We start from the raw sequence: 24,645 nt of genomic DNA on the forward strand, positions 1-24,645 counted from the left end.
TTTCGTGCTTGTTCCTTTCTGGTTCAGGAGCAGAGATGCCAGTCTTTGTCTACAGTTCAAAAGTCAAATGAATGTCAGTTTGCTCATCACAGGGAAAGGATCTCAAACTCTTCATCTTCAGAGTCAAAGAATCGCTCCAGTCGGTCTGAGTCTGAGAAATCTGGAAAGAAAAAAAATTGACATTTTTAAATCATGAAAATGCATAAAAAGATTATGAAAGATAAAAAAAATGAGGGTTAATCACATAAATGCAAATATATATTACAAACATATTGTTTTTGTCGATTTAATTATTGTTTAACCTGAAAGCTCACTGAGAGGAACATTCAAAACGCATGCATGATGTATAATGTAGTAAATAAATTAAACGATCGACAAACTCATTCCCATAACTTTTCATTCCCACCAACTTAATACTAGAAGACAACAACTGTAAATACACCAGTTTTAGTACAACACGTAAAGGTCCAGAGATTTGGAACAATGTAGACAGTACTATAAAACAGTCTTTATTTCTACCCATATTTTTAAAATGTTTGAAACTGATTTTTTTTTTTTACAAAAATCATATTCAAATGGAACCCCCACAGCTGATTGAAATACATGTTTTGTGAGAATTCAATGTCAATGTAAGTCTATGAAATGTGTGTATGTTGTTCAGAGATTTTATTTGAACTAGTAAAACTGCTGGGATTTGTGAAACAGAAAAGTCACATTTAAACAAACGCACAGCAGAGGGTTAAAGGGTATTTGTTGTATTGAAATTGTATTTTGTACATTTTAATCGTGTATCTACTACTAAATTTAGGGTCCCTTTAGATAAGCTAAGAAGCTTCTTGGAGTTCCTTTTTGCAAAACTGTTGCAAAAGTAAATTTTATGAGCTGCTTATAATTCTTTTGTAAATACATAAATAAAATAGAAAGTAGGGCGTGGTGCTTACCAGGGGTGAGGTTGAGGGTGTCCACGCTGACCATGTGAGAGGGCTGACTGTCCACAAGTTCAAACATGGATAAGCCACCTCTGTTACAAGAGAGCTACGGAACAAAACAAATTATTATATTTTAGTAAATGAAATTTTAAAAAAAAATGAAAAAACTATCTTACACGTCTGATTCGCATACACCAGTCGTCAAACTCGTCTTCTGTTCTGAAGAAGAAACCCTGAGAAACAAGAAGAAACAGGTCAGAGCTGACATCATATTCACAAATCTTTGTCTATTCCCTGGCCATGTCAAAAAGAGTCAAAATGATTTATCGTGGGTACATTATGTTTTTGATATTGAGTGCATAGTATTGCTTTAGTTAAATTTAATGAAACTGCTAATTCACCCTATTCCGGAAATTTCCATGGCCGCTTTATTAACGATGCCTTTCCTTCCGCTTGTATTATTTTACATTGGGCTGCCGATCGCTTGGTATGGAATTACTGGAATTATTCCCTTCCAATCTGAATTCTTTAATCCTAACAAAGGTGTATTTATATAAATGTATTGATTTATATAAATTTGATTGGTCATAATCTAAAACAGTTGTACACAGATGATGTGATTCTGTACGCTAAGGCACCTTGTGCACACTTCTTTTTACATGCCCTATTCTTAATGCCAACTTTCATCTGTCCCATTGCAGCCATGTAAATCGATATTTGAGGTGGCGCTATTTGCGTTCTTCCAATATTTTTTCTCTAGGTCTTCACTCGACAAATTAACTAATCTGCAGTACCATTTACTTGCATATTCAACATTGTTTACTACTTGACTTTTGCGGTTTCCCTCAAAAACAAAGTTACCATAGGGCTTTCGCACAGGGCTCAGGCTCTAATAGATTCTACACAGCAGTGTTCAAGCCCCTCAGAGAATCTGTGCATTGTTGACTTGTTGGACATGGAACATTTTACACAAATCTACTTTACATCATATATATTGTCTTTCCAATGTTGTTTTTAACTGCAAATGGTAAACAAACTGAACTGAACTGAACTATATTAACGTTGAGACTTTTCTGTAATGCTTCATAGGAATGATCAGAATTCCCACTTCCGGAAATGCCAAAACAACAGGAATGCCTATCAATAGAGTCAGAAGTAAAAGCAGGCAGAATAAGGTGAATTATTATATATTACGATTTCAGTCTGGGCCGATTACACAAAATGAGACAGCTTTTCAAAGACTTGGAGTGTGTTATATATTGTATACCGCTGCGATGGAGGGGTCCAGCTCGCAGATGTGCATGCGGCAGGGCGGGTGCTGGCAGTGGTACGTCTCGTCTGGGACCTGGCTGTCTTCGCTGGGCTCCACTGCGGGCTGTGTGGTGTGAGGGTCCAAGTAGATCAGCTCCTCCCCTGGACAAAACCAAAACATGCATACAAAGTGTAAGCAAAAGAGATGGAATAGAACCAATTCAAGAGGTTAATACAATGGACTACATACCAACAAAACCGATAAAGTAATGTGCGCTGTTGGGTTTGCCTCCGATTACACCCAGGGATTGAGGCAGCATGAAACATTGCTGAGAGAAGCAAAGAGCGTCAGAGTTAGATGTAATATAATTGTTTGTTTCAGTCTTCTTACACAAATTTAGGATTGATAATTGCCACACAGTGTATTCTTTTGTAATGACCCAGACAAACCATAGGATTCATGTCTAGTATAGACTGAAAGTAATGTATAAATCCTTATTCAAAATGAGAAACAAGGTATTAAACAAAGGAATTTTCCCACACAATAAAAATGTAATTTGTTTAGATAAAAGGTACAGTTTAGAACTGAATGGAAGGGTTTATCATTATTTACAGGCGGAGCACAAGTGAAGTATAAATACTATTGGGACCCACAACCCGACCCATTAATGAACCCCTGTTTTAATAAGACATAAACTCCTTCCTCATTCTTCCCTCAGTCCTCTTTTACCTCCACTTTATGACAGCACCAGCTCATGCACTGGATGTCTCTATTGTTATCGACTGCCCTACGTAATGGTTATTACTGTCGTTTTTTTAACGGCTTTTGTCTGGTCTGTCTTTGAGTATTTGTGGTACTAGTTTGCTTTTATTTTTTTATGGTTATAAAATAAATAATATAAATATTAACAAATATGTCAATCCAACAGAAATGTTAAACATATTAGTTGAGGTTTCATTATCAGACAAATGTGAAATGTCTAAGGCTAAGGCTGCCTGTATTAATTTTGATTAGCTATTTTTTACTTTTATCTTTATATAGTTATTTTCTTTCTTTTATTGACAAAGTCCCTTTTCAACAGTATATTAACTGTGTTTATGATGATAACAAGTATGAATTTGTTTTGCCAAAGTATTGAAAAATGAAGAGCCAGTGCATCTATTGGAAAAGACAGTTTTCTGATTATTGGTACAGTTCTGAATGAAGTGAGTGTGTCACCTTGAGGGGTTCGATATATGCGTCGTTGATGTCACTCAGTCCCAGCCTGAGTGGTATGAGCAAAACCAGGGGTCTCCACAGAGCCGTCTCCTCCTCGGCCAGAGCACAGGCCCCCTCCAAGTAGCCGTTTAGCGCCCCCGCACCCCCCGCATCGCTACACGCCTCGTCCAACCACGGCATGCACAGGCGCTCTGCGAAGGAAACATGGGATCATTAAGATCACGCCTTTCTATCGGGGATTATGTTTGTTAGGGTTAAAGTACCGGAAGAAACAGTAAATGTCTGTGGTCAAATGACAGTATCTGTAGCATTTTAGGGAAGGAATGTCAAAAAACAACCGTTACCATGGAAATACGCAATGTTTGTTGAAAGAGTGCAACACATCCATAGAGATACATTGATAAAAACATTGTTAAAAAATAAATAAACTGCTGGGTCACTACTGGTAAACAAAATGATCTTACATAAATTGCCTTCCAAGCCATTTAATAAGCTCTTCAAAATATTGAAAAAATAAAACAAACTTGTTTACTGGTTTTATTCTGGTTTGGCACTAGTTTAGACCTGGTTCGATCTCGTTTACTCCTTGTTTAATTCTGCTTTAGACCGGTTTGATGCTGGGTTAGTCCTGGTTCAGACCTGGTTGATACTAGTCTAGTCCTATTTTAATTTTGGTTCAGTCCTGGATTGGCACTTTTGCAAAGCAATGTTGGTAAAGCATTTTGTATGTTATTTCTCACAAAAATAATGTATAAGTAGTAAATGTATTGAATTATTTATATATTTTGTGCGACCCAAACCCTTGGGAAACTTGAATAGCCCTGCTTTATTAAGTCAAAATACATTTAAATTAACATTAAAGTTTAGTATTTAGCATTCAGTCAAACTGAACATTTTAAAGGACGTGACAAAACAATCCCAAACTCTATAAAAAGGTATGAGGTTCACATTTTACAAAACAACTCAAATGTTTCTTATTTTTATCAATTGCCTATGCGTTTAATGGGAATGTAATGTGTGGCTTTTAAGAAATCTTACTAATTAGACTCAAGCCGCACAGGACTAAACCAGGACTAAATAATGGATCTATAGACTCTGGTAAAAACAAGGAATCATTCATATATAAACAATACATTCAACTAAAATATAATGCATTCTCATTAGACAAATAGCAGTGCGGCACAAAAATGGTTTCAAATTGGGACTATTTATGGACAGAGAGAGACTGCAGTATCAAATGAACCGACGCACACTGAAAAGAGAGGGAATGTGAGGCTCAAGGCAAAAGAAATCCATCGGGTGGTTTATGTGAAAGACTTTGCCAATACAGTAACCAACATAGTTCAAAGCCAAGTGCTGACTACACAAGACAAAAGCACATCTGTGAAAAAGCTGTAGAAACAAATCATAGCAACACAGGAACTCACTGATCTCCTCTATGACCACTGTGTTGTCCATTGCCACGTGTACGACCAATCGGCTCCATGTATCGAACACCGTCAGCTTCCTGTACAGAAATCGGAGCGCAGCAGGTCATATTCAAGGACACTTTATTACAAATTTGTGGAAATGGAAAACATTTTGAACACCGTTTAAATATATTTCTCTGCGGATAGAACTATAACAATTGCTGACTGCGGCAGAGTGGTGTTTATTAATGCTAAAGTTGAGAAACAAATGATGCAACCAAATGTAACTAGATGCAGTCATTGGCACGGAAGGACGCTGTTGCTGCCAAAAAAAGAGGCAGACGACACCTTGTTTACTTGTTTGCTAATGGAGTTGAATGAAGTAACTATAATGTACCGGTAATGGAAACTTGTTTTTTTTTTTCCATTTTATTCTAGTCACGTGTAAAAATGTGTTATATATTGTGAACCAGATACAAATCAATATTGACAGGGCTGCCGATTGGGAGGGTTTTACGATGTTATTATAATGCCATTTGGAAACAAGTTGGGTGGGGGCTGTTGACTTGAGGTTAGGATTTTAATTCAATCACTTAGGAAAATGAGTTGAGCGGCAAATGATTTAAACAAATGGATAGACGTACCACTGCAATGCACGCTGTGTTACAACTGTTTGAAATGTACTATACTACATCTAGCTCCCTGAATGGTATAGGATTATGATTATCAAAAATAATAGGACTACCAAAGAATAAAAATAACAATAGAACATATTGCGTATTGTAAAAAACTAAATTGATCGAAAAGACATAAAGAACAACCTAGAAAAGAAAAAAAACAATCCTTACTTTAGGACTTGGGCAACTGTGTTTGGTCCATACCACTGACCAATAGGCTTTCCTTCTCCAACTCCCATTTGAGCTGCAAACAGAAAACATTACCCCTCTATGTTATGTTATGTATGTCTTACATTATTTGTGTTTTTCTATAATAATTTTCCATAAACATTTGAGCTACAGTCACTGTCAATTTCTCTAAATCTAAGAATATTGTTTGTGTTTTATAGCATAATCTTTAACATTATTTTGGAGTATATATTAAATGTTATAATTATAGAACTACTAAGTTTAAAGAGCTCTCTAACATATTTTAGCAATGTATTATAACGTCTGTAACTTAAAACCTTACCAATCTGATGGATGGAATAATAGCTGTCCTTCTTGTCAATGAAGGCATTGAGGATACTGGCGTACTCTTCTTTTTCTCTATGGCCTTTGGCCCATCTCCAATCTGGGAACAAAAAAAACAGTTATCTCATCTGCCTTGCTCGCTGTTGGACATGTCAACACACTGAAAAACATCTTCCGTGCCATGCAGTGATAACAACTGTTTTAAAGGTTTCTAACCATAAAAATAAGGATGTGACTATTTCAGTTCTGGTCGCATGAATATAATAATGTTAATTGGTTTTAATATTTTAAGATATGACAATAATAACTAATAAAACTTAGTGCACAATGATAGTCTGATTACATTCATAAGCTCTTCAATATTAGAGATTCTAAAAGTAAAAGGTTTTATAATATTAGTTGACATTTGAATATTGATACATCCTAAAAAGATGGTACACATGTTTTTCTTTACTCACCTCTGCCCAGATGTCGACACACCAGAGCCTGCCCCAAGATCATCTGGCCACACCGTAACATACAGCCCCATCCTGTGTCCGACGTGGGCCCTGTTCCCCCTGAACACCACAAATGTCATCAGAAATCTGGGAGAATGCTTGGATAATCTATAGTGTCCTTTTAACTTGACTTACCAATTGGGGGAAAGTTCTTTCTGTATGTGAACCACAGCCTTGAGGTGACGTCTGATAAAATATCTTCTTTTTCTACATAAAGAGCATATGTTAAAAGATATCATCAGCTGCATAATGATCAGTAGTTGTGTAGCTTTATTATTTGTATGATGATTGATACCTGTGAGCGCATTGTACTCTTTTCCCAAGATCCACACTGGGTCTGAGGTCTCAGGAAAATCTTCGAATTCTCCAAAGCGCAATGTGTCGTACGTCAAAGTAGCTACAAATAACAAAGATTAGTCAGTTTTTACAACATTTACTATACAAAGTGAAACAGTTTTGGAGATAAGATAATCCTTTATTGTCCACATATGGGGAAATTTCACTGTTGCAACGCAGGTAGATACAGAGGAAAAGATAGCTTGTTAGATATGAAATCAAATCTGTTATAAAGTTTAATTTTCAATATTGGACTTTGAAGTAGGGGTATGAGAGGTATCAAAATTGTAGTTATGGAGAATTGAAACATTTGTCAATAATTGAAACTAGAGGAGCAAAAGTAATGTTCTAAACTTTCAAATAAGGGTTTAAAGTGATATGTCTGCACTTTCTGGATTCATTTGACAGATTTCACATTCACATTTGTTCAATAAACATTAACGAATCTTTTGAAGACATGTTTTAACACATTTCTGTTGGATTGGCATAATATACATCGTCATAATGATACTTAAGAGATGTTTTTGCCGATATTGTCCACCCCCAAGTTAAAACTATTAAATATGACCTCAAAAGGAGACAAAAACGTCTAGTGTCAGCTCCCAAACAAGGGTGAAAACAATATGTTTGCCCTTAGTGGTTAAAACATGATGTCAGTTTATGGAAGTGGCACATTGCCTGCATGAATCCATGGAAATAGAAAGTTAAAAGTTGTATGCCATACTGGCCATGAACATTTCAGTGGAAACTCCTCCAAGACAGGTGCGATAAAAACAGCCAAAATGGGGGGAAAACTTTAGTTTTAGTCTTTTTTGGATATGTATTGGGGCTTTAAAGTTACACGTTTTGTGCTGCATTTCAACAAAAACATATGTAAATATCGCACAGGCCTATTTTTTACGGTAAGAGTATGTATACAATGTATGGCGAACATAAATAAAAATGAAAATAATTATACATTCCAAAGCGTTTCTGATGCCACACGAAAACAACACACACGAAACAAAAGTTAAGACGTGATCTTTGGTCACTTCCACAAACTAAAACTGCATGGCTACGTGTAGTTGTGCAGCTACTCAATGGCATTCGTAAATACAGTGTAATACCGTGTAATTAGACAACAGTGTGCAGACAATCGTGTGGACTCATCAGCAATAACATTTCCCTTGGGCGTGAGGCTAAGTTAGCACAACAGACGAGCCAAGGACGGGAGACGTGTCAGTAAAGTGAGGACTAAACTGTCCAAACACACCGTGGGACAAACCCAGACGACATCTGAAACCCCCCAGGAAGTTACACAATAGTCAAAGCAGCTGTCATGGCGCGTGTCTTTTTAGATAGCATAAACGGCAAGCTAAATGTCGGTTAGCACAGTTAGCTTTAGTCATCACTTTAGCCATTAGCCGCTAACGTCTCCGATGCTACAAAGCAACACCGCTGCACATCCTGGTGATTTTGTAAGTATTTCTAGAGGACAACGCAGGTTATTTATAATCGGATGATCACATTACATTAGTAAGTATTCAGGAGGTGAAATAGTTTGAAATATTGCAGAAAAGTAGAGGAGAATCGAGGTTACCTGCATCCATCCCGACGGTCTTGAGCCTATCTTGTTTGTTGTTCTCTGCTCTGGATCAGCTGGGCCAATGACGAGCCAGTCCTGCTGCGGAATTCAGCGAAGGGCGGGACGTGTCTAGAACTCAGCCAATCAGAGCCAGGAAAGAAAAGGACTCCTGAAAGATGACGTAGCACTCCAAGAAGAAAACCCATTGGCGTTGTCTGCCACTCGATATTTTTAACAGATCCATCCATTCAGCTACATATCTAATAAACAATGGCAATAACCTACTGGAGTATTAGACTACATGACTATTGACTTTTTCCTTGTTTCTTAATGTAATCATATATAGTTAATATGCCTATGCTTGCTTTGGAGGCTATTATAATGTTTTCCACTCACTTGACACAACTGCACTTTCACAACGATGACAAAGCATTTAAAATCCACATTAAAATTAAAAATATACACATTTCTCAGTTCATTATGATTGGCAGATTAATCAGACATAATCTTTTAATAATATTGCACATTGTTCTCAAATGCTTACCTTAATATTTCATTTGACTAGTTCATAAAGTATTTGAACTGATCCACACTTGGGTAAATATTTTAAGAACATTTATTTTAAGAATTGACAGACATTTGCTCATTTTACTAGGACTCCTAGTGCTTAAGGTAGTTATTCATAGAATAAAGATGAAAGAAATGTCATCAAAGTGCTCAAAACAGAGAAGACAATGCATCACAGCTATTACAACAGAGCTTTAAAAGACGCACAAATCGTGATAAATGTACTACAGTAATAGATGACATTAGGAATTGTCAGGGTCTCCCAACCTTATTCAAATTCAAACAAAATTTAAAATCCAATATCATTACATAACAAAATAATGAATTTTGTATTATAACATTTTCTAATACGGCTCAATGTATTCACGTAAAAATCGAACAGATTTTATAGTTAGATAATTATCTTACTTCAAATAACACATTCTCTTTTCCCAATATTGCACCGTACACTTTTTGACAGCTGTGGTGAATCGGAATACTTATAATCAATGGGATTTTAACATAGATCCTGATAAAAAGTAGCCCTACTTTTTCTGTTCTATTAAAAGCATTCCAAGTCGCTACCACAAGAGGCAGCACAATCTAATACTGCAGGTGAAGATGTGAAGTTTATCATTTAATAAAACGTGTGTCAACCAACATATAAAACATGCACATTAAATGCTTCACTGTGTGTCCGTGCAACATATACTGTATTAAGGCAAAACTAAACACATAAAGAGAGTCTGTGAAGAAACTGTGGTCCAGTGCAGTGAAGTGTAAACATATCCCAAAGCTGTGAGCGGTAGTGCACTGGTCTGTCCTCCAAGATGATACAACATGAAGGTGGTTTTCACTTTTTCACTTGTCTCGGAGCAGGTACAAAACGATGGCCTTCAGGTAGTGTCCACAGGTACAGGCAGCAGCAACGAGCCAATGAGAGCGGAAACTGGGGTCTGTATTCACCACACATTTGGTAACATCCACCTGGATATACAAAAATATATAAAACACAGGTCAACCTAAAGTGTATAACCCGTAATCATTTTCATATGTGCTCTCGTGTCTCACTAAAGGATGGCAATTGTTATTCCCATCAACCAATAGCACTGTGTTTTTGCTGGAGTGCACACAGCTGTGGGGCAAGACATTTGACCCACCATATATGAATGATGTGTGTAAGTTTGTGATTAGTGGTGGTCATAAAGACCATTGACTTCAAATTATTATTTAACATCTTGTTCTTTTCCTAAATGTAAGAATAATAGAGCAGTGTCACTTTAAGACCTAGGAGCGTTCAGAGTCCATAAAATAGCACAGAGCACACAGTTTAATGTCATCTTTGACACTAATCACTTCCCTCTCATGGTCCACAGGCCTACAGTTATAATTTATGTTTCCTTGAGTGCAGAATGACAGGAGAAACATAAATTTTGGGCCAGAGTTATGGCTGTGAGACAGCAATAAACAATCCTTTTATTTGTGCTTATGAGGTCAATTATACACTGCTTTGGCCTCCCTTTGTCACACTCCAGTTCTCCTCAAACAGAAATGACTTGGGTGCACGGCCTCTGAATGCACCACTACACAGTCATTTACTCGGCACATGTCCAGACTTTTTTCATTGTTTTACACAATATTGGAGATGTTATGAAGATATGTATCTGAAAGTCTCTTCTATCTAAACACTGTTTAATGCTGACCTACATATGGATAGATGGATAACCTCTAACTAACCTCTACAATAAATGTTACAAAATCTATTTTTTCTTGACTGCCTTGGGCTGTTTTTATTACATTCCTGTTACAATCTGTCACAAGTTTTATTATACATAGTTTGCTTACTTTACACTAGTATTGCTTGTAATCATAATTGCCATTGTAAAAAATTGCGATATAACTAAATTTCTACAGTGTTAGCTCAGTGTTACTTAAGGAGAAAGTATCTTTTACTGTCTTGTTTAGTTGGGCAGCTAAAAGAAGACAGAGAAACGGAGAAAGGAGTTGACATCGGAAAAACATGCTTACTTGGTATAAGTAGCAGATTAATCATCCTGTTACTTAATTAGAATATATTTGTTGTTTCTAGTCTGGTTTCTAGTGGCATGTCTGTGATTTGTGGGTCCCGGCCTATAACAAGGATTAAGTGTCTTACCCAGCCTCCTCTTTTCTTCAGCCATGAGGCCAAACTCTTGCGGACAAACTCCCCCATACAATCCACTATAGTGTGGACCATCGCTGGGTGTCCGTGTTTCACACAGTCCACAGCTAATCCTCCGGCCACAGCGTACAGAGAAACCACCTTCCCCCAAGTCACTCCTGGAGGGACAAGTACAAAAACTGAATCAAGACATTTTTTAGATTAACATTAGAAACAACGTGTTTTTCCCATAACAGGACTTGGGAGTAGAAGTCTGCACACATGCTGCATTTTTGCTTGAGACACTTAAATCCAAAACTGACATAGAGTTATGGATGAGTTTCTATTTTAAACAGTTTGCTGCTTGCCTACTTGCACACTCATTTGTACATTCTTTGACTGAGTTAGAATATTTCTTCTCCCTTGTTCAAATTAAAAATCAATTGGTGTTTCATACTTGATTCACACTAGGGCTGCTTAGTAATAGTCTTGAAAAGAAAGATATTGTTTTGAAATTGTATTGTTCTTTGTGACCAATATTGGATATTTGAATGTTAAAACAATCAGAGAAAGATAAGAGTCTTGCATTTAATTAAAGTTCTATGCAAAAGATGACACCGGTACCACAAGTTATGCCAATAATAGCTGTAACTGAAAAGGAGAAAAGTCTTCACAATATGACAAAGCAAGTCTACTCATTTGGGGATGTAATCTAATCTGTTTATGTTCAGGACTTCCTTTTCACACATATAGTCACTATTACAACAATGCTCACTTTGATGCAGCAATTTAGTAAGAACCTATGACATATTTTTACACAACAAAGGATAGTTATATGTAACTGACAAGACAAACCAGAATTTATAACAATAAGCCTTAACTGTCACTGTGACTATCAGTCTTTTAATGCTAGAGATGCATATGTCTTGCAATGGTAAATACACTATACACAAACAATGATCTGATTAAATGTGGCACTGACCCATTATTGACCTCTTTTGTTAAGTATGTAACTATTGTTTATCATGTGTGCTATAATATTGAATGATTCCACTTTGTAGAGGCCAACTTAAGTCCAGGGTGTGACCGTTGCTGCTACAATCATTCTTCATGGTATAACTTTAACCTTATATGGACTTTTCCTTGCTGCGCCTTTCCTGAAAGATAAGTCCACTCCATTCTCTGAAGAAGTGCATTCAAACTTTTTATAGAAGTTAACCAGCCCATGTTTAAACAAATAAAACGTTACAAACAATGACAAAGGGGAACAGGATCAGTTTTACAGGCTATTATTTTTCAAGAGGTTCCTTTTTTCCTTTAATGCAGTGTGACTTTACCTGTGGAGAAAATATCAGCAGCTACAGCCAAGAAGGCGTCTGAAACCACGCTCTCCGAGGCCACCGTGATGTTGAGCTGTCGAGCCACGTTTCGGTAAACATTTGGACGAAGGTACTCCAGCTCGTCACCTGACCAAAAAAGGAAAAAGAACAAGTAAAAAGCAAGCTCACATCAGATACTAGATGACATTTTTATTTTTTTGCTTAGATATACGGCTATTGCAATTCAACTTTTAAATTTGATTTGATTGCAACTCAATCATATAAAGACTCTAGCAATGAGGACATTTTAAAAGAGAATATTAACAAAAAAAAAGATATAAAGGTGTGTAAAAGCGGTACAAACTGCTCAATACTTATATTGGGAGGATACAAGAAGGTGGATAAGTTACAGGTCAACTCTGTGGATTGGTGACCCCATACACTGTAAGAAAACATGTTTTTGATGTATTTTTCAGAAATAAAAACAACTGTAATGCATGATAGATGAGCCTGTAGAATATATCAGCTTTAGTTTACAAAAAGATAAATCTATGCACTGTCCCAGTGGTTCTTCACTATCTACATTAAAACTGAGGGCAAAATAAAACCTGATTTGACTGAAAAGTAATTTACCTGTGTGGAAAATTACATAGAAATTATTGTTAGTTATAAAAGCTTTTTTGCCACCTCTGCAAAAATGTTCATTATTATTACATTATTATAGCAAAAAAAATACCGTGAAATGTACAAAAGTTTTAAGCGTCAAGACATTTTGCCTCTCAAGTTCATCTGACGCATTATTATGTGCACCTTTACCTGGCTTATTGACAATTGCCTTTTACTTTCTTAGAGCTATGTTATTATTTCAAAGTATAAAATAGCTTGGGTCTGATGTTTATGTCTTGCAGCAGCAGGGACCATGTGTTAAAAATAGATTGAGGGCAAACAGGCTAAGATGATGTCATAGTTACAAAAGCTGACCCAAGATCTATGGGAATCCTCCAGTAACCTAGATACCCAACAATAAAGAGTGGTCATGTGGGCACTATATTTACATTTCCACTGTCATACAATGTTCTAACCCATGCGTAACAATTTAAAAGCGTTATATGAGTATAACCATTTAGTATCCTACTTTTAACAACTCAACAAAATACACATCTGGAATGCCTTTTAGCTACAAAAGTGCATAATAAAAAAAAAAAATACAAAAGGAAATAATTTGAATTGCAAGGACCTAGGACCATCTTGAAGCTGAGGTTTCAAAACTCTATAAAAGTATATATGTCGACATTGCATAAGTTCACTGTTTGACTTAAGTTGAATATTATCTTTTTTTGCAGGATCGGCCCCTGCTTTACCAGTGAAAATGGGTCAGTAGAAATTCTTACTCTTGAGGTTTTCATATAATATTTGCTCCAGAATGGGGTTGAGTTACATTCATAGGCCAAATTAAATTGAATTTGCTATTTGAGTTTGGACACTTCAAACATCAAACTGCAAAGGCTACAGTTTTAGATAGTAGAATATCCTCTGCAAAGAATGAAAATATCCTGTGTTTTTACTTTTTTGTTGTTTTTGTATGTGTAGTTTAGACCTCTACAAACATGTTCATAACATATGGGATTCTTGTATTGGTTTATCTGTTCTCTCAAATGTTAAAATGTTTATGCTCCTGCAGTAGTTTCCAATGCGCATTTTGAACAGAATCCTACTTTTTAAACTTAGGCTATTGCAAATCTAATATCAATATTTCAGAATTAATCAATTAATAAAAAATATAAAGTGCTGCTCTAATCCGTGTGCTAATTTGTCATTTAGATCATAATTATGCATGCCTACTTTTAATGTTCAACAGATCTTTGCATATTATTCCACACAACATCATAATTTGTGTCAAATAACAACAATTTATCAGTTAATTATGTTTTTTCAAAAAGGATACTATAGTCTTGATATAAATAAATCAATAATGAATCATGGTGTGGGTTGGTTTTCATTTTATTTAGCATGTATAGGCTGTATTATGGGTAGTTGTATGTTGTTCAGAACCTACACAATTAAAGTAGGCTAAAAGTTGGATAAGTCTTATTCCTTTGCAGCTCATCCATGTGTGTCCTGCATTATTATTAAGTACTGACAGTAAATACACGTGTCCATAAAGCGTGATCAAACTCACCCAACCATATGAGCACAGAGGAGATCTCCCCCAGTGAACCACCTGACGCCACCAGCCCGTGCTCGGGTTTGGACCAGCCTATCCCGGCCTGGTTCAGCCTGGAGTGGATGTAGTCCCGGCACAGCGCTTTGGCCTGGGACACGAGCTCCTTGTCCGTGGGCGATCGGTCGAACACTTCGGCCGCGAACACCGAGGAGCGTCTCAACATCTCCATGGCGCCGCCGCGGATCGTCCGGTGCCGCCCGCGCGCGCCGTCCGCTCCCTCTCTGGCGTTCTCAAGGTCTCCTCTCTGGGCGTTTGTCATGGACGATCGGGCTGTAAATCTGGTGATTGCATGTGATTATTTCTGGGTCAAATCCGCGCTCATTGCGTGGCTGCGGCGGCTGTTGTTCCCCGTGCGCAGGAGGATGGCACGCAGCGCTAGGCATCCATCCAGAACTGACAAGCTTTCCTTCTAAGGGCACTTCAACTGGAGTTCAACCACTGTCTGCAAAAGTCCAAAGGCGGAGATAAGCCACTATAGACCCGCCTCTCCAGTGAGCACACACACAGACACACACAGACACACACACAGACACAGACACAGACACACAGACACAGACACACAGACACAGACACAGACACACAGACACAGACACACAGACACAGACACACAGACACAGACACACAGACACAGACACAGACACACAGACACAGACACAGACACACAGACACAGACACACAGACACAGACACAGACACAGACACACACACAGACACAGACACAGACACAGACAGACACAGACACAGACACACACACAGACACAGACACAGACACAGACAGACACAGACACACAGACACAGACACAGACAGACACAGACACAGACACACAGACACAGACACAGACACACAGACACAGACACAGACACAGACACAGACACAGACACAGACACAGACACAGACACACAGACACAGACACAGACACAGACACACACACAGACACACACACACACAGACACAGACACAGACACAGACACACAGACACACAGACACAGACACAGACACACAGACACACAGACACACAGACACACAGACACACAGACACACAGACACACAGACACACAGACACAGACACACACACACACACACACTCTAAGTATTACTGAATGTTAATCATAGGGCGTGTCTGCTGTGACGATTTAAGGTCAACTCTCTGCAGAAGTGTGACTTTGTGTGGTTTCATTTATCTTGTGGGGTGGCCTGATACTGTATTTGGGGTCTGTTTGAATACTACTAAACATCAGTGGTGGAACATTTTGTATAGGAGCCTAACAATGATTCAGGTAAAAGTGAAAGTAGCCTGCATAAATCGGCTTTAAAAGTGTTGAAGTATAAAAAAGAATAAAAAGAAAAGGGTTTCACACAGATGTCGTTGTCAACGGTAGCAAGTCACATGGATGATTCATTATTAAGTATTTTAGTTTGCTCATAATTGGAGCTTGAACTCAAAAACTGTATGCAAAATGTGTTAAAAATAACCCCTCAAATCGTAAAACAGAAAACCTACTTCTACTTTTCCCTCCAGTTGAAAAATGTATTGCAGTAAAAAGTATAGATGTCTGCTCAAATGCAGTCAAGTGTGTACTGTTAACATGAAGTACAGATAGGCCTTCCTAAATATGTCACAGTGCTTACTTTTGTACTTTGTTACATTCCACCACTGGTATATTTCCAATTTCCTTTTGAAAACAAGTAAGGAAATTCCTAAAATTAATACAAACACTAGGCCTATTAAGATAAAAACCAAAAAAGTGTCTGATTTATTCTCCAGGGAATCCTTCAATTGTTGATTCAAGTGCGGCTGTAAAACAATACTTAATAACTTGCACTATAGCCACTATTATCAAGGGATCATGATGCTACAGTTAAAATGCCAAATTTAAGTTTTTATATTGCTAGGACACGTAGTATTGTTCTGTAGTCTACTGGGAATGAGGAAGGTCAGTCAGTGCATGTTCCTCTTATGATAATATTAATCCCAGAGTTTGTAATTAGTCAAGGGTAATCCTTTAGAGACAGATTTGATAAGACGCAGATCATGTGGAGTGTATTTAGCAAAACCGTTTGAAAAGAAAACAGAGCCTCCGAGAACATAAAAAACCCGGCATATTTCAGGTTACTTTGTTTTAATCTTCTTCTTCTTTAAATCAGTAGAGGGTAGTACAATCACCTTTCAGTGGTCACTCGTATTGTATCCAGCCTAGTATTGTTGTAGGTTGTAGTAGAATTCGAAAGCAGAAATAAAATACTTTTAAAACCCTTAAATCAATATTTACTTTCAGTGAGTGTTATTTATTAAGAGAATAGTATTAAAAGAAAACACTTACTATAGGCCCACATATTCGGTTTTAATTTGAGTTTCATCATTAAATCTCTTCCCTCCTGCCACTAATTGTTTTCACTTAAAAAGGTTAAAAATGTGATTAACAAATTAGTTGTATCACATCATTCAGCAGTCACAGTTCTGTTCACATGAGAGCAGGTATCTCATTACTTCTGTGGTATTATAAATCATACTATTTAGTATTAGTAAACACAAACCTAATACTTCATACTCAAGTTCCCAATCAAAAGGTATCATTTTCCAGGTCAAACATTGGTCTTTCACTGCACTGTGCGACCTGCCAATGTTGTTGACACAGTTGATATGAGATTCTATAAAACACTCCACACCTTCTCCACACCCTCCTGTAAACGTTCTGCAGAAAAAAACACCTTTGCATTGGCATTTCGGGGGAAGCCACCACGCCCTGTGTTTACTCCGTTTGAACATGTCTGAGGAATGCCCCGTGGCTTATTATGACAAGTCGACAGATCTGCAGCCTTTTTGCTGACGACAGGCTGGCAGGAAAATCAAGGCTCATTTGAACCAAACACTCTGTACTAATGCGCATTGTTTGCATACAGTAGCAGCACGAATAGTTCTGGCATGTCCTGCAATCAAAGCATAAACACGCGCAGTACTTTACCTCAAATGGCATCTGTGTTAATTTGATTATCGTCTGCATTTGAAAGAGATGAAAACTTTCTGTAAAACCGTCACAATTGTTGCATCAATACTGTTAATTCTCTTTTTTTTTTTTACAGAAGTGCATCGCAGCCAAAATTGTTCAGGCAACAATTTTCGTCCCATTTTTATTATGAAGCAGTTTTAAATAAAAAATCAGGTTTACAACAATAGGAATTTACGTGTGTTATACTTTGAGTCTTTGTAATACTCAAAGTATATAATAGTGTTGTTATGTCTATTACTACTATTTTACTGAGATGCTTTCAGTCGTATGCACAGACTTTGATGGTTTGGTCATTACAGGTGATTTCAATGTGCATGTTGATAATATTTGTGACAGAAACGCTAAAGAGCTTGATGCTGTCCTTGAAACCTTCAGTCTTACTCAGCATGTGAGAGGCCCCACCCACAGCAAAGGACACACTCTAGATCTCATAATTACAAAGGGGGTAAATATTCCAAATGTTAATGTGATCGATGTTGCTCTGTCTGATCATTTCTGTGTCTTCTTTGACCTCTCTGTTTCTCCCAAACCACCGGTTGGTCCTGCAGTTGCTCAGAGGAGACACATAAATGATGGCACAGGTGCACTGTTTATGGAAATGATAAACTTTGAAAATGTCTCATGTTCTAATGTAAATGATTTGTTGAACTCTGTTACATCTAGTGTTTTGAATGTTCTGGACACCATCGCCCCTATAAAGGCTAAAATAGTTAAAAATAAGCAGAAGGCGCCGTGGAGAAACGATGATTCGGTCAGGGCACAGAAAAGGGAGTGCCGCAGGGCCGAATGGAAATGGCGCAAGTCAAAGCTCCAGGTTCAAAAAGAGATTTACAAAGAGAAGCTGAACATGTACAACCTAATCTTATGTAGTGTCATGGAATCAGACATACACCGATGCTATTCCTTAACACATAGAGAACACCATTCAACTTAGAATATGAAACGACACAGAAATATCAGACATTTGTGTGGCATGCATGGGAGAAAACGCGGGGACTGATCACGCAAGCTGTGGTAAGCAGCCTGCGTGATCCTCCTGCGTCTCACCCTGTTTTTTCCCATGCTGGTTGGTTTTATTAGATATTCTGGAATAGGCGGGTCACATTTCTCATTGGTCAGCCTCACATCAAGGCACTTGGTATTTTTCCGTAGAGATAAAGCCTGCAAGGGGGGGTGCAACTCCCCCCCCCCCGGGGCAACATTCTTTGGCCCATCTTTATGATACCTTCACAAACAAATGCAGTTTGTCAAACACCTGTTCTTCTCTTAGACTAATGATGCAGATAAAATATCACTATTATGCAGATAAAATACATCACAGAAATATAATCATATATTCACATTTTATCACATGTAGAACTAGGGAAAGATATTTTTCTAAAATAATTGGAAGCTGCAGTAACAACTCGCGTGTCCCGTTTGCCACAGTAAACAGATTAACAAACCCTCCAGCTCAGCTGCCATTAGAACTCATTTCCACATCCAAGTGTAATGAGTTTGCATTATTCTTTAATGACAAAGTTCAGGGCATTAAAAATGCTATAAATCCCACAATGCAAAAAATTACCCTAAAACCACCAAGACACTTAGAGCTAACTCATTTTGCACCTGTAACTGACAAAACTGTCCATGAGATCATCACCAGTCTGAGTTCATCTACATGCTGCCTCGATGTGTTACCCACCAGATTTCTAAAGTCTGTGCTGAACAGTTTGTAGCACCATTCACTCACATAGTTAACATGTCGCTTCAATCTGGAACATTCCCAATGTCTTTGAAAACTGCGGTCATAAAGCCTCTCCTAAAGAAGAGCAGTCTTGATGCCGCAGTACTGAGTCATTACCGGCCCATCTCTAATCTGCCATTTTGGGGCAATGTCCTTGAAAAGGTTGTTTACCAACAGCTCACAGATTTCCTCTTAATAAACAACTCATTTGATGTTTTTCAGTCAGGTTTTAGACCTCATCACAGCACTGAGACTGCTCTTGTCAAGGTGACAAATGACATAAGATAAGATAAGATAAGATATGCTGTCGTGACACATATTCATGTGCAATTACTGTCGTGATCACATGCAATGGTATTTATGTATTTATTTATTTGTCTATGGGAGTTTTTATTTATTTATAGGAGATCTTCTACTGAAAGTGTTTTTCAGACTTCCTATAAGTGATCTGTTCTTCTGTATCTACCTGCGTTGCACCAATGAAATTTCCCCATGCGCCTGAACACTGACACGGGCAAAGCCTCAGTCTTAGTTCTGTTAGATCTGAGTGCTGCTTTTGACACTGTCGATCATGGGATCCTCTTACAGAGACTAGAGGACTGGGTGGGCATCACTGGCACTGCCCTAAACTGGTTTTAAGGTCCTATCTGGAAGACAGGAAGTACTTTGTTGAAATTGGTAGCTGTGTCTCAGACCACATGACCCTGACCTGTGGAGTGCCCCAAGGGTCAGTCCTGGGTCCCCTTCTGTTCAACCTCTACATGCTGCCATTAGGTCAGTTGATACGCAGTGAAAATGTGTCCTATCACAATTATGCAGACGACACTCAGATCTATGTTTCACTATCGGCAGGTGACTATGGACCAGTAGATTCACTCTGTCACTGCATCCAGCAGATCAGTTTGTGGATGCAAAACAACTTTCTCCAGCTGAACTCAGACAAGACTGAAATAATCGTTTTTGTCCCACAGAAACAAAGAGAAAGTGTTAGCGGTCACCTCCAGAGTCTCGCTCTAAAACCTACAAACCAAGTTAGAAATCTGGGGGTAATAATTGACTCAGACTTGAACTTTAATAGCCACGTCAAATCAATAACATCAGCAGCTTTTTACCATCTAAAAAACATTGCCAAAATCAAAAATATAGTGTCAAAACCAGATTTAGAGAGACTTATCCATGCGTTTGTCTCCAGTAGATTAGACTACTGTAACGGCCTGCTCACTGGCCTCTCCAAACGAGTTGTAAAACAGCTGCAGTACATCCAGAACGCTGCTGCTCGGGTCCTGACTAGAACCAGGAAGTATGATCACATTAGTCCTGTTCTCAGGTCTCTGCACTGGCTCCCTGTGGATCAGATAATAGACTTTAAAGCAGCTCTGCTTGTGTACAAGTCTCTCCATGGCCTAGCACCAAAGTACATCTTGGATATGTTAGTGCCATATGAACCATCTCGGACTCTGAGGACCTCAGGGACCGGCCTCCTGCTGGTGCCCAGAGTCAGGACAAAACATGGGGAATCTGCGTTTCAGTTTTATGCAGCTAAAATCTGGAACAGTCTTCCTGAAGATGTGAGACAGGCTTCTACTCTGACAATGTTCAAATCTAAGCTAAAAACAGTTTTGTTTAGCTGCGCATATGACAAAGGATTTTTTCTTTGCACTCTTCTCTTTTGTTTGTGATTTTATTAGCTTAGACAATCAGTTGGATTGATAATTTTTAATTTAGTTAATTTTATTGTATTTCTGTTTCTGTAATTTCTTTGTGATTTGAATGCATTTTTCCTGCTGTGAAGCACTTTGAATTGCCTTGTGTATGAAATGTGCTCTACAAATAAACTTGCCTTGCCTTGCCTTGCCTTACTACAATCTTGCACGAGACTTCGATGACAAACATCTCATTTTTACATATATTTTGACCCATGTTACACACGATTTTATCACAGAAAATATGAAGCGACATAAATTATATTCCAAATGATCAGTTTTATTGGTTAGCCTTTCATTGAAATGACGCACACATACTTGATGATATGCCAGCCAATAAATACAAAGTGTTAGCTGTGCAACAGTCTCTAACACAAGAATTTACCTCTATCATCACTTCCTCATTTAGCTCCAGAGGGTTTTAAAGGCATTGTCTACTGGTTTGGCTTCTCCACACAAATACAACGATTCCAGTTTCTTCATAAAACAAAAGTACCATAGCTGGACATACTGCAACTACGCCACTGGTATTAGCTCAAATCTTTAGAAAGCATCTCTAAAACAGTGGCAAAAAAACATTAAAAATCACTTCAGAAACATGATCTTCATGGAAAAGTCATTACAAGTACAGCAATACTAGCTCGACGTGCTTTTGTTTACCACACAATGCAAAGTAAAAAGGATTACATTGATTGATATTGAAGAAATGTGTAGCACCAAATGGGCTGTTATTGCAAAACTATAAAGCAAGACAAGATCCCTTTTCCATTAAGAGGTAAATAGACCCTTCAGATTCCACTGGCCTTTGAAATAAATACTACTAAGATAAATAGTTTGTACTTGAAGCTTTTAGTAATGTCTGAAACCAGGGTGCTCTCGTCATTTTACCTCCGGTACATCTACTAAAATGTATATTACACGTTCAGTAAACTCTCTTCTCCCGTTCAGTCAACATTCAATACTGTGCAAAATTTAATGGAGAAACAGATAAACATTTAGAAATATGATTTAAGCAGTGGCACAGTGAAGTAGTATTTACTTTTGAAGGTCTGGGCACTATATATATTCACCATATAACTAGTGATACATTTAGCTCCATTAGGTCTCTTGATATTGTATTATTGTAATTTTATGATGTCTATGTGTTACTACGTTCTTCCACTTTAACAGAATTCTGTAATGGTCAACAATGATACAGCTTTTGCACAGTAACACGCATCTTGAATCGCAATGCAAAGTTTCTTTCACACACACCACTATCACATGCTTTACTTCATCGTCTTTGTTCAGATCAAAGCCACATAGTTTCAGTCGAAATGAGAGACAAAAAATAAAATCCAAGTTTGAAGTCCTTCCTGTTCAAATTGGTCCCATAAAATACTTCCTTCCCTGTTGATCAGTCTATAACGGCCTGATTGGGCAGCATTTGACTTGAAATACAATATATACCAATGAAAAAACAAACAAACAGAAAACACACATACCGTGTACACTTATAAATGTTAAGTGTTTAAACTGGAAGCATTACTCTGTCTCCAGTTGAAATGCTTTGATTCTTGTTAAAAGTGAAACGTTTCTGCTGAAGGCCCAGCCCTCAGAGTTCAAATGTTTAAATTCCGTTCCCATTAATTTCCATGGGACTTCCTCCTCCTCCTTTGGGGATGAGCAGCGTCATCCGGCCCGTCGTACTGGCAGCGCTCTTAATCACCTCCATCCATCTGCAACAGGTGACAACATGCTCCATTACACCCCAGGACACGAAACATGACGTACTGGACTGTAGTATCACATGAGGTTTATGTGGAACATTTAGGAAAAGACAATAACAAACTAATCTATTATTCATGTTGTTGATCACTGTCACTAAACCATCATAAGTTTTAGTTCATATTTTGTTACATAAATCAGATCAGTTAGCATCACGTCGCAAATAGCTGTGCTGCTAATTCATCAATTCAACCTGCAGAATTAAGCGATATCTTGTTCTTTACAATTGTGACAGAAGATATTTGAGATCAGAAATATGATATATACACATTTCTGAATAACGTTTAACTGTGATTCAAGGATCCTGCAGTTTAAAAAAACCCCACACATTTACCACTGAATTATAAAAGGTTTTAAGACACAAAGGCATATTACAGTACACCAAATTCTTCTAGTATTCATATTTTCCCCCGTTTGCGAGTTTTGTTCAATTATAACTTTAATTACGTACCGCTCGAACGTGTACTCGCTCTCGGCTCTGAAGAAGTACACGTGGGACTTGAACTGCAGTTTGAAGACGTACTCTTTGTGGATGCTGTCGGACTCATCGGGGGTGCTCACTGTGTATCCCAGCAGGGGAAGGCTGGCCAGCGGGAAATCGTCCTGGAACAGATTACAGCACGTCACTTTACGTACAAACTTTGTATTGAAGTTACTCAAAATATCACGTTAACTAGACAAAAAAAATATATTGTATTGTTATGTAGTTGTGGAAGAAAATGGGGAATTGTTTAATATTTGGAGATTACTGTATTAAAACACTAGCCTTCATAACAACAACAATGTGGGCAGGTTTGCATTTAAACCGTAACTTTTTAAATGTTGTTTGTACAGTATATGTTTGTTTTTTGGCTTCTTAATTCACATATATTCCTTAGAGCTGCATACGTTTTGAGTCTTTCTGTCGTTAGCAAAACTACATCCCTTGTTACAACACTGCTACACCATTCTTTGACTGCAAGTGAATGAAATCAAGCATTAGCAAATATGTCTTTTGCCTCACCTGATGGGTCTTGTAGAAGAACAGACAGAAGTTGGTAAAAACAACCCAGAGTTTCTGCCAACCATTGCTGTTTTTGAACTTTCTGAGCAAGTATCCTGAGAGCTGGTTCTGTGTGAAACAAGGAAGAAGAATGAAATACAAAACACACTAAAGTCAAGTTACATGTGTACAGTACTAGTATGTACAGTACTAGTATATACAGTAAGTGGTCATGTAATATAAGTAGCTGTGGCAAGTGTGGTTTCTTTGATTACAACTATAGCAATAGCTGTATTCACAATAATGTTAATAACACAAACAAATTCAGGTAATATCAAATATATATCTTTAATGAAAACGGGGTGACTTATAATAATAAAATATGTGCATACGTTTTCAGTATTTTAGCCAGGAATTGTAATGAATTGTTTGTTTTGTTGGTGTTGACAGTTACTCGTATGTCGCAGGCTAAAGTCACACGATCGCACGTTGAAAAGGAGCAGAGAGAAGAATATAAGGAACTCTCTGCAGTGGTTAATCCTGTTTAGTACCTGGTTCATGCGCAGGTAATCAGTGAGAGAGAGGTTCTGGTTTCGATACCAGCAAACGTGAGTGATGGTGTTGGGTCTTTGGCCCTGACCCAGAAGATACCGAGGGGGCAGTTCAGGAGACGCGGCCGGAGACCCAAAAACTGACAGAGTGAAGAAAAGGAAACACAAGCGGAAAGAGAGAGAGAGAGAGAGAGAAGAGTGTTAGTGTGTTAGATTTGAAGGGTGATGTAAAGGATTGAGAGAAAGTCCAGGAAATCCTTCTGTGGAGTCGGATAGTTAGTGAA

At 37.9% G+C, this 24,645-nt stretch overlaps 3 protein-coding genes across 4 annotated transcripts in view; all 3 read right to left on the reverse strand.

Annotated features, from left to right (window-relative positions):
• Positions 1-44: 44 nt before the first annotated feature.
• atg4b (autophagy related 4B, cysteine peptidase) lies at positions 45-8,520 on the reverse strand. The gene is made up of 13 exons (XM_072438286.1): positions 8,411-8,520; positions 6,791-6,892; positions 6,631-6,702; positions 6,457-6,555; positions 5,997-6,098; positions 5,657-5,729; positions 4,827-4,906; positions 3,400-3,590; positions 2,431-2,509; positions 2,197-2,342; positions 1,106-1,162; positions 942-1,035; positions 45-160 (listed from the first exon to the last, which is right to left on the reverse strand). The coding sequence occupies exons 1-13, from the start codon at positions 8,418-8,420 to the stop codon at positions 87-89; spliced, it is 1,179 nt and encodes a 392-aa protein (XP_072294387.1). The 5' UTR covers positions 8,421-8,520; the 3' UTR covers positions 45-86.
• A 475-nt stretch (positions 8,521-8,995) lies between these two features.
• boka (BCL2 family apoptosis regulator BOK a) lies at positions 8,996-14,996 on the reverse strand. Its single transcript, XM_072439089.1, has 4 exons — positions 14,580-14,996; positions 12,419-12,547; positions 11,097-11,260; positions 8,996-9,928 (listed from the first exon to the last, which is right to left on the reverse strand). Exons 1-4 carry the CDS (start codon positions 14,881-14,883, stop codon positions 9,803-9,805), a joined length of 723 nt encoding a protein of 240 aa, XP_072295190.1. The 5' UTR covers positions 14,884-14,996; the 3' UTR covers positions 8,996-9,802.
• A 6,324-nt stretch (positions 14,997-21,320) lies between these two features.
• farp2 (FERM, RhoGEF and pleckstrin domain protein 2) overlaps positions 21,321-24,645 on the reverse strand; it is a 34,404-nt gene continuing 31,079 nt past the window's right edge. The window contains exons 24-27 of one of the 2 annotated variants that reach the window (XM_072439428.1): positions 24,362-24,501; positions 23,832-23,939; positions 23,280-23,431; positions 21,321-22,779 (exon numbers count right to left, since the gene is read on the reverse strand). In XM_072439428.1, the coding sequence (XP_072295529.1) occupies positions 22,671-22,779; positions 23,280-23,431; positions 23,832-23,939; positions 24,362-24,501 (509 nt within the window). In that variant the 3' untranslated portion in view covers positions 21,321-22,670. The remainder of the gene's footprint in view (positions 22,780-23,279; positions 23,432-23,831; positions 23,940-24,361; positions 24,502-24,645) is intronic. The other variant, XM_072439427.1, reaches the window with a different exon arrangement.

Source organism: Eucyclogobius newberryi, unplaced genomic scaffold (genome assembly GCF_026437365.1).
Source record: "Eucyclogobius newberryi isolate DKJ021-1_F unplaced genomic scaffold, fEucNew1.0.hap1 SCAF_9, whole genome shotgun sequence".
In the NCBI taxonomy this organism is placed as follows: domain Eukaryota; kingdom Metazoa; phylum Chordata; class Actinopteri; order Gobiiformes; family Gobiidae; genus Eucyclogobius; species Eucyclogobius newberryi.

Bases quoted from the DNA above. Each gene is read 5' to 3' on its own strand.
- atg4b (XM_072438286.1), bottom strand. The intron at 4,907-5,656 runs GTAAGGATTGTT...ATTTCTGTACAG, and splicing joins ACAGTTGCCCAAGTCCTAAA to GAAGCTGACGGTGTTCGATA. The intron at 1,163-2,196 runs GTATACAATATA...CTTGTTTCTCAG, and splicing joins TGGACCCCTCCATCGCAGCG to GGTTTCTTCTTCAGAACAGA.
- boka (XM_072439089.1), bottom strand. From the start codon at position 14,883: ATGACAAACGCCCAGAGAGGAGACCTTGAGAACGCCAGAGAGGGAGCG. The intron at 11,261-12,418 runs GTAAAGTCACAC...TTGTCCCTCCAG, and splicing joins TGCTGATATTTTCTCCACAG to GAGTGACTTGGGGGAAGGTG. The intron at 9,929-11,096 runs GTAAGACACTTA...TTGTATATCCAG, and splicing joins TGAAGAAAAGAGGAGGCTGG to GTGGATGTTACCAAATGTGT.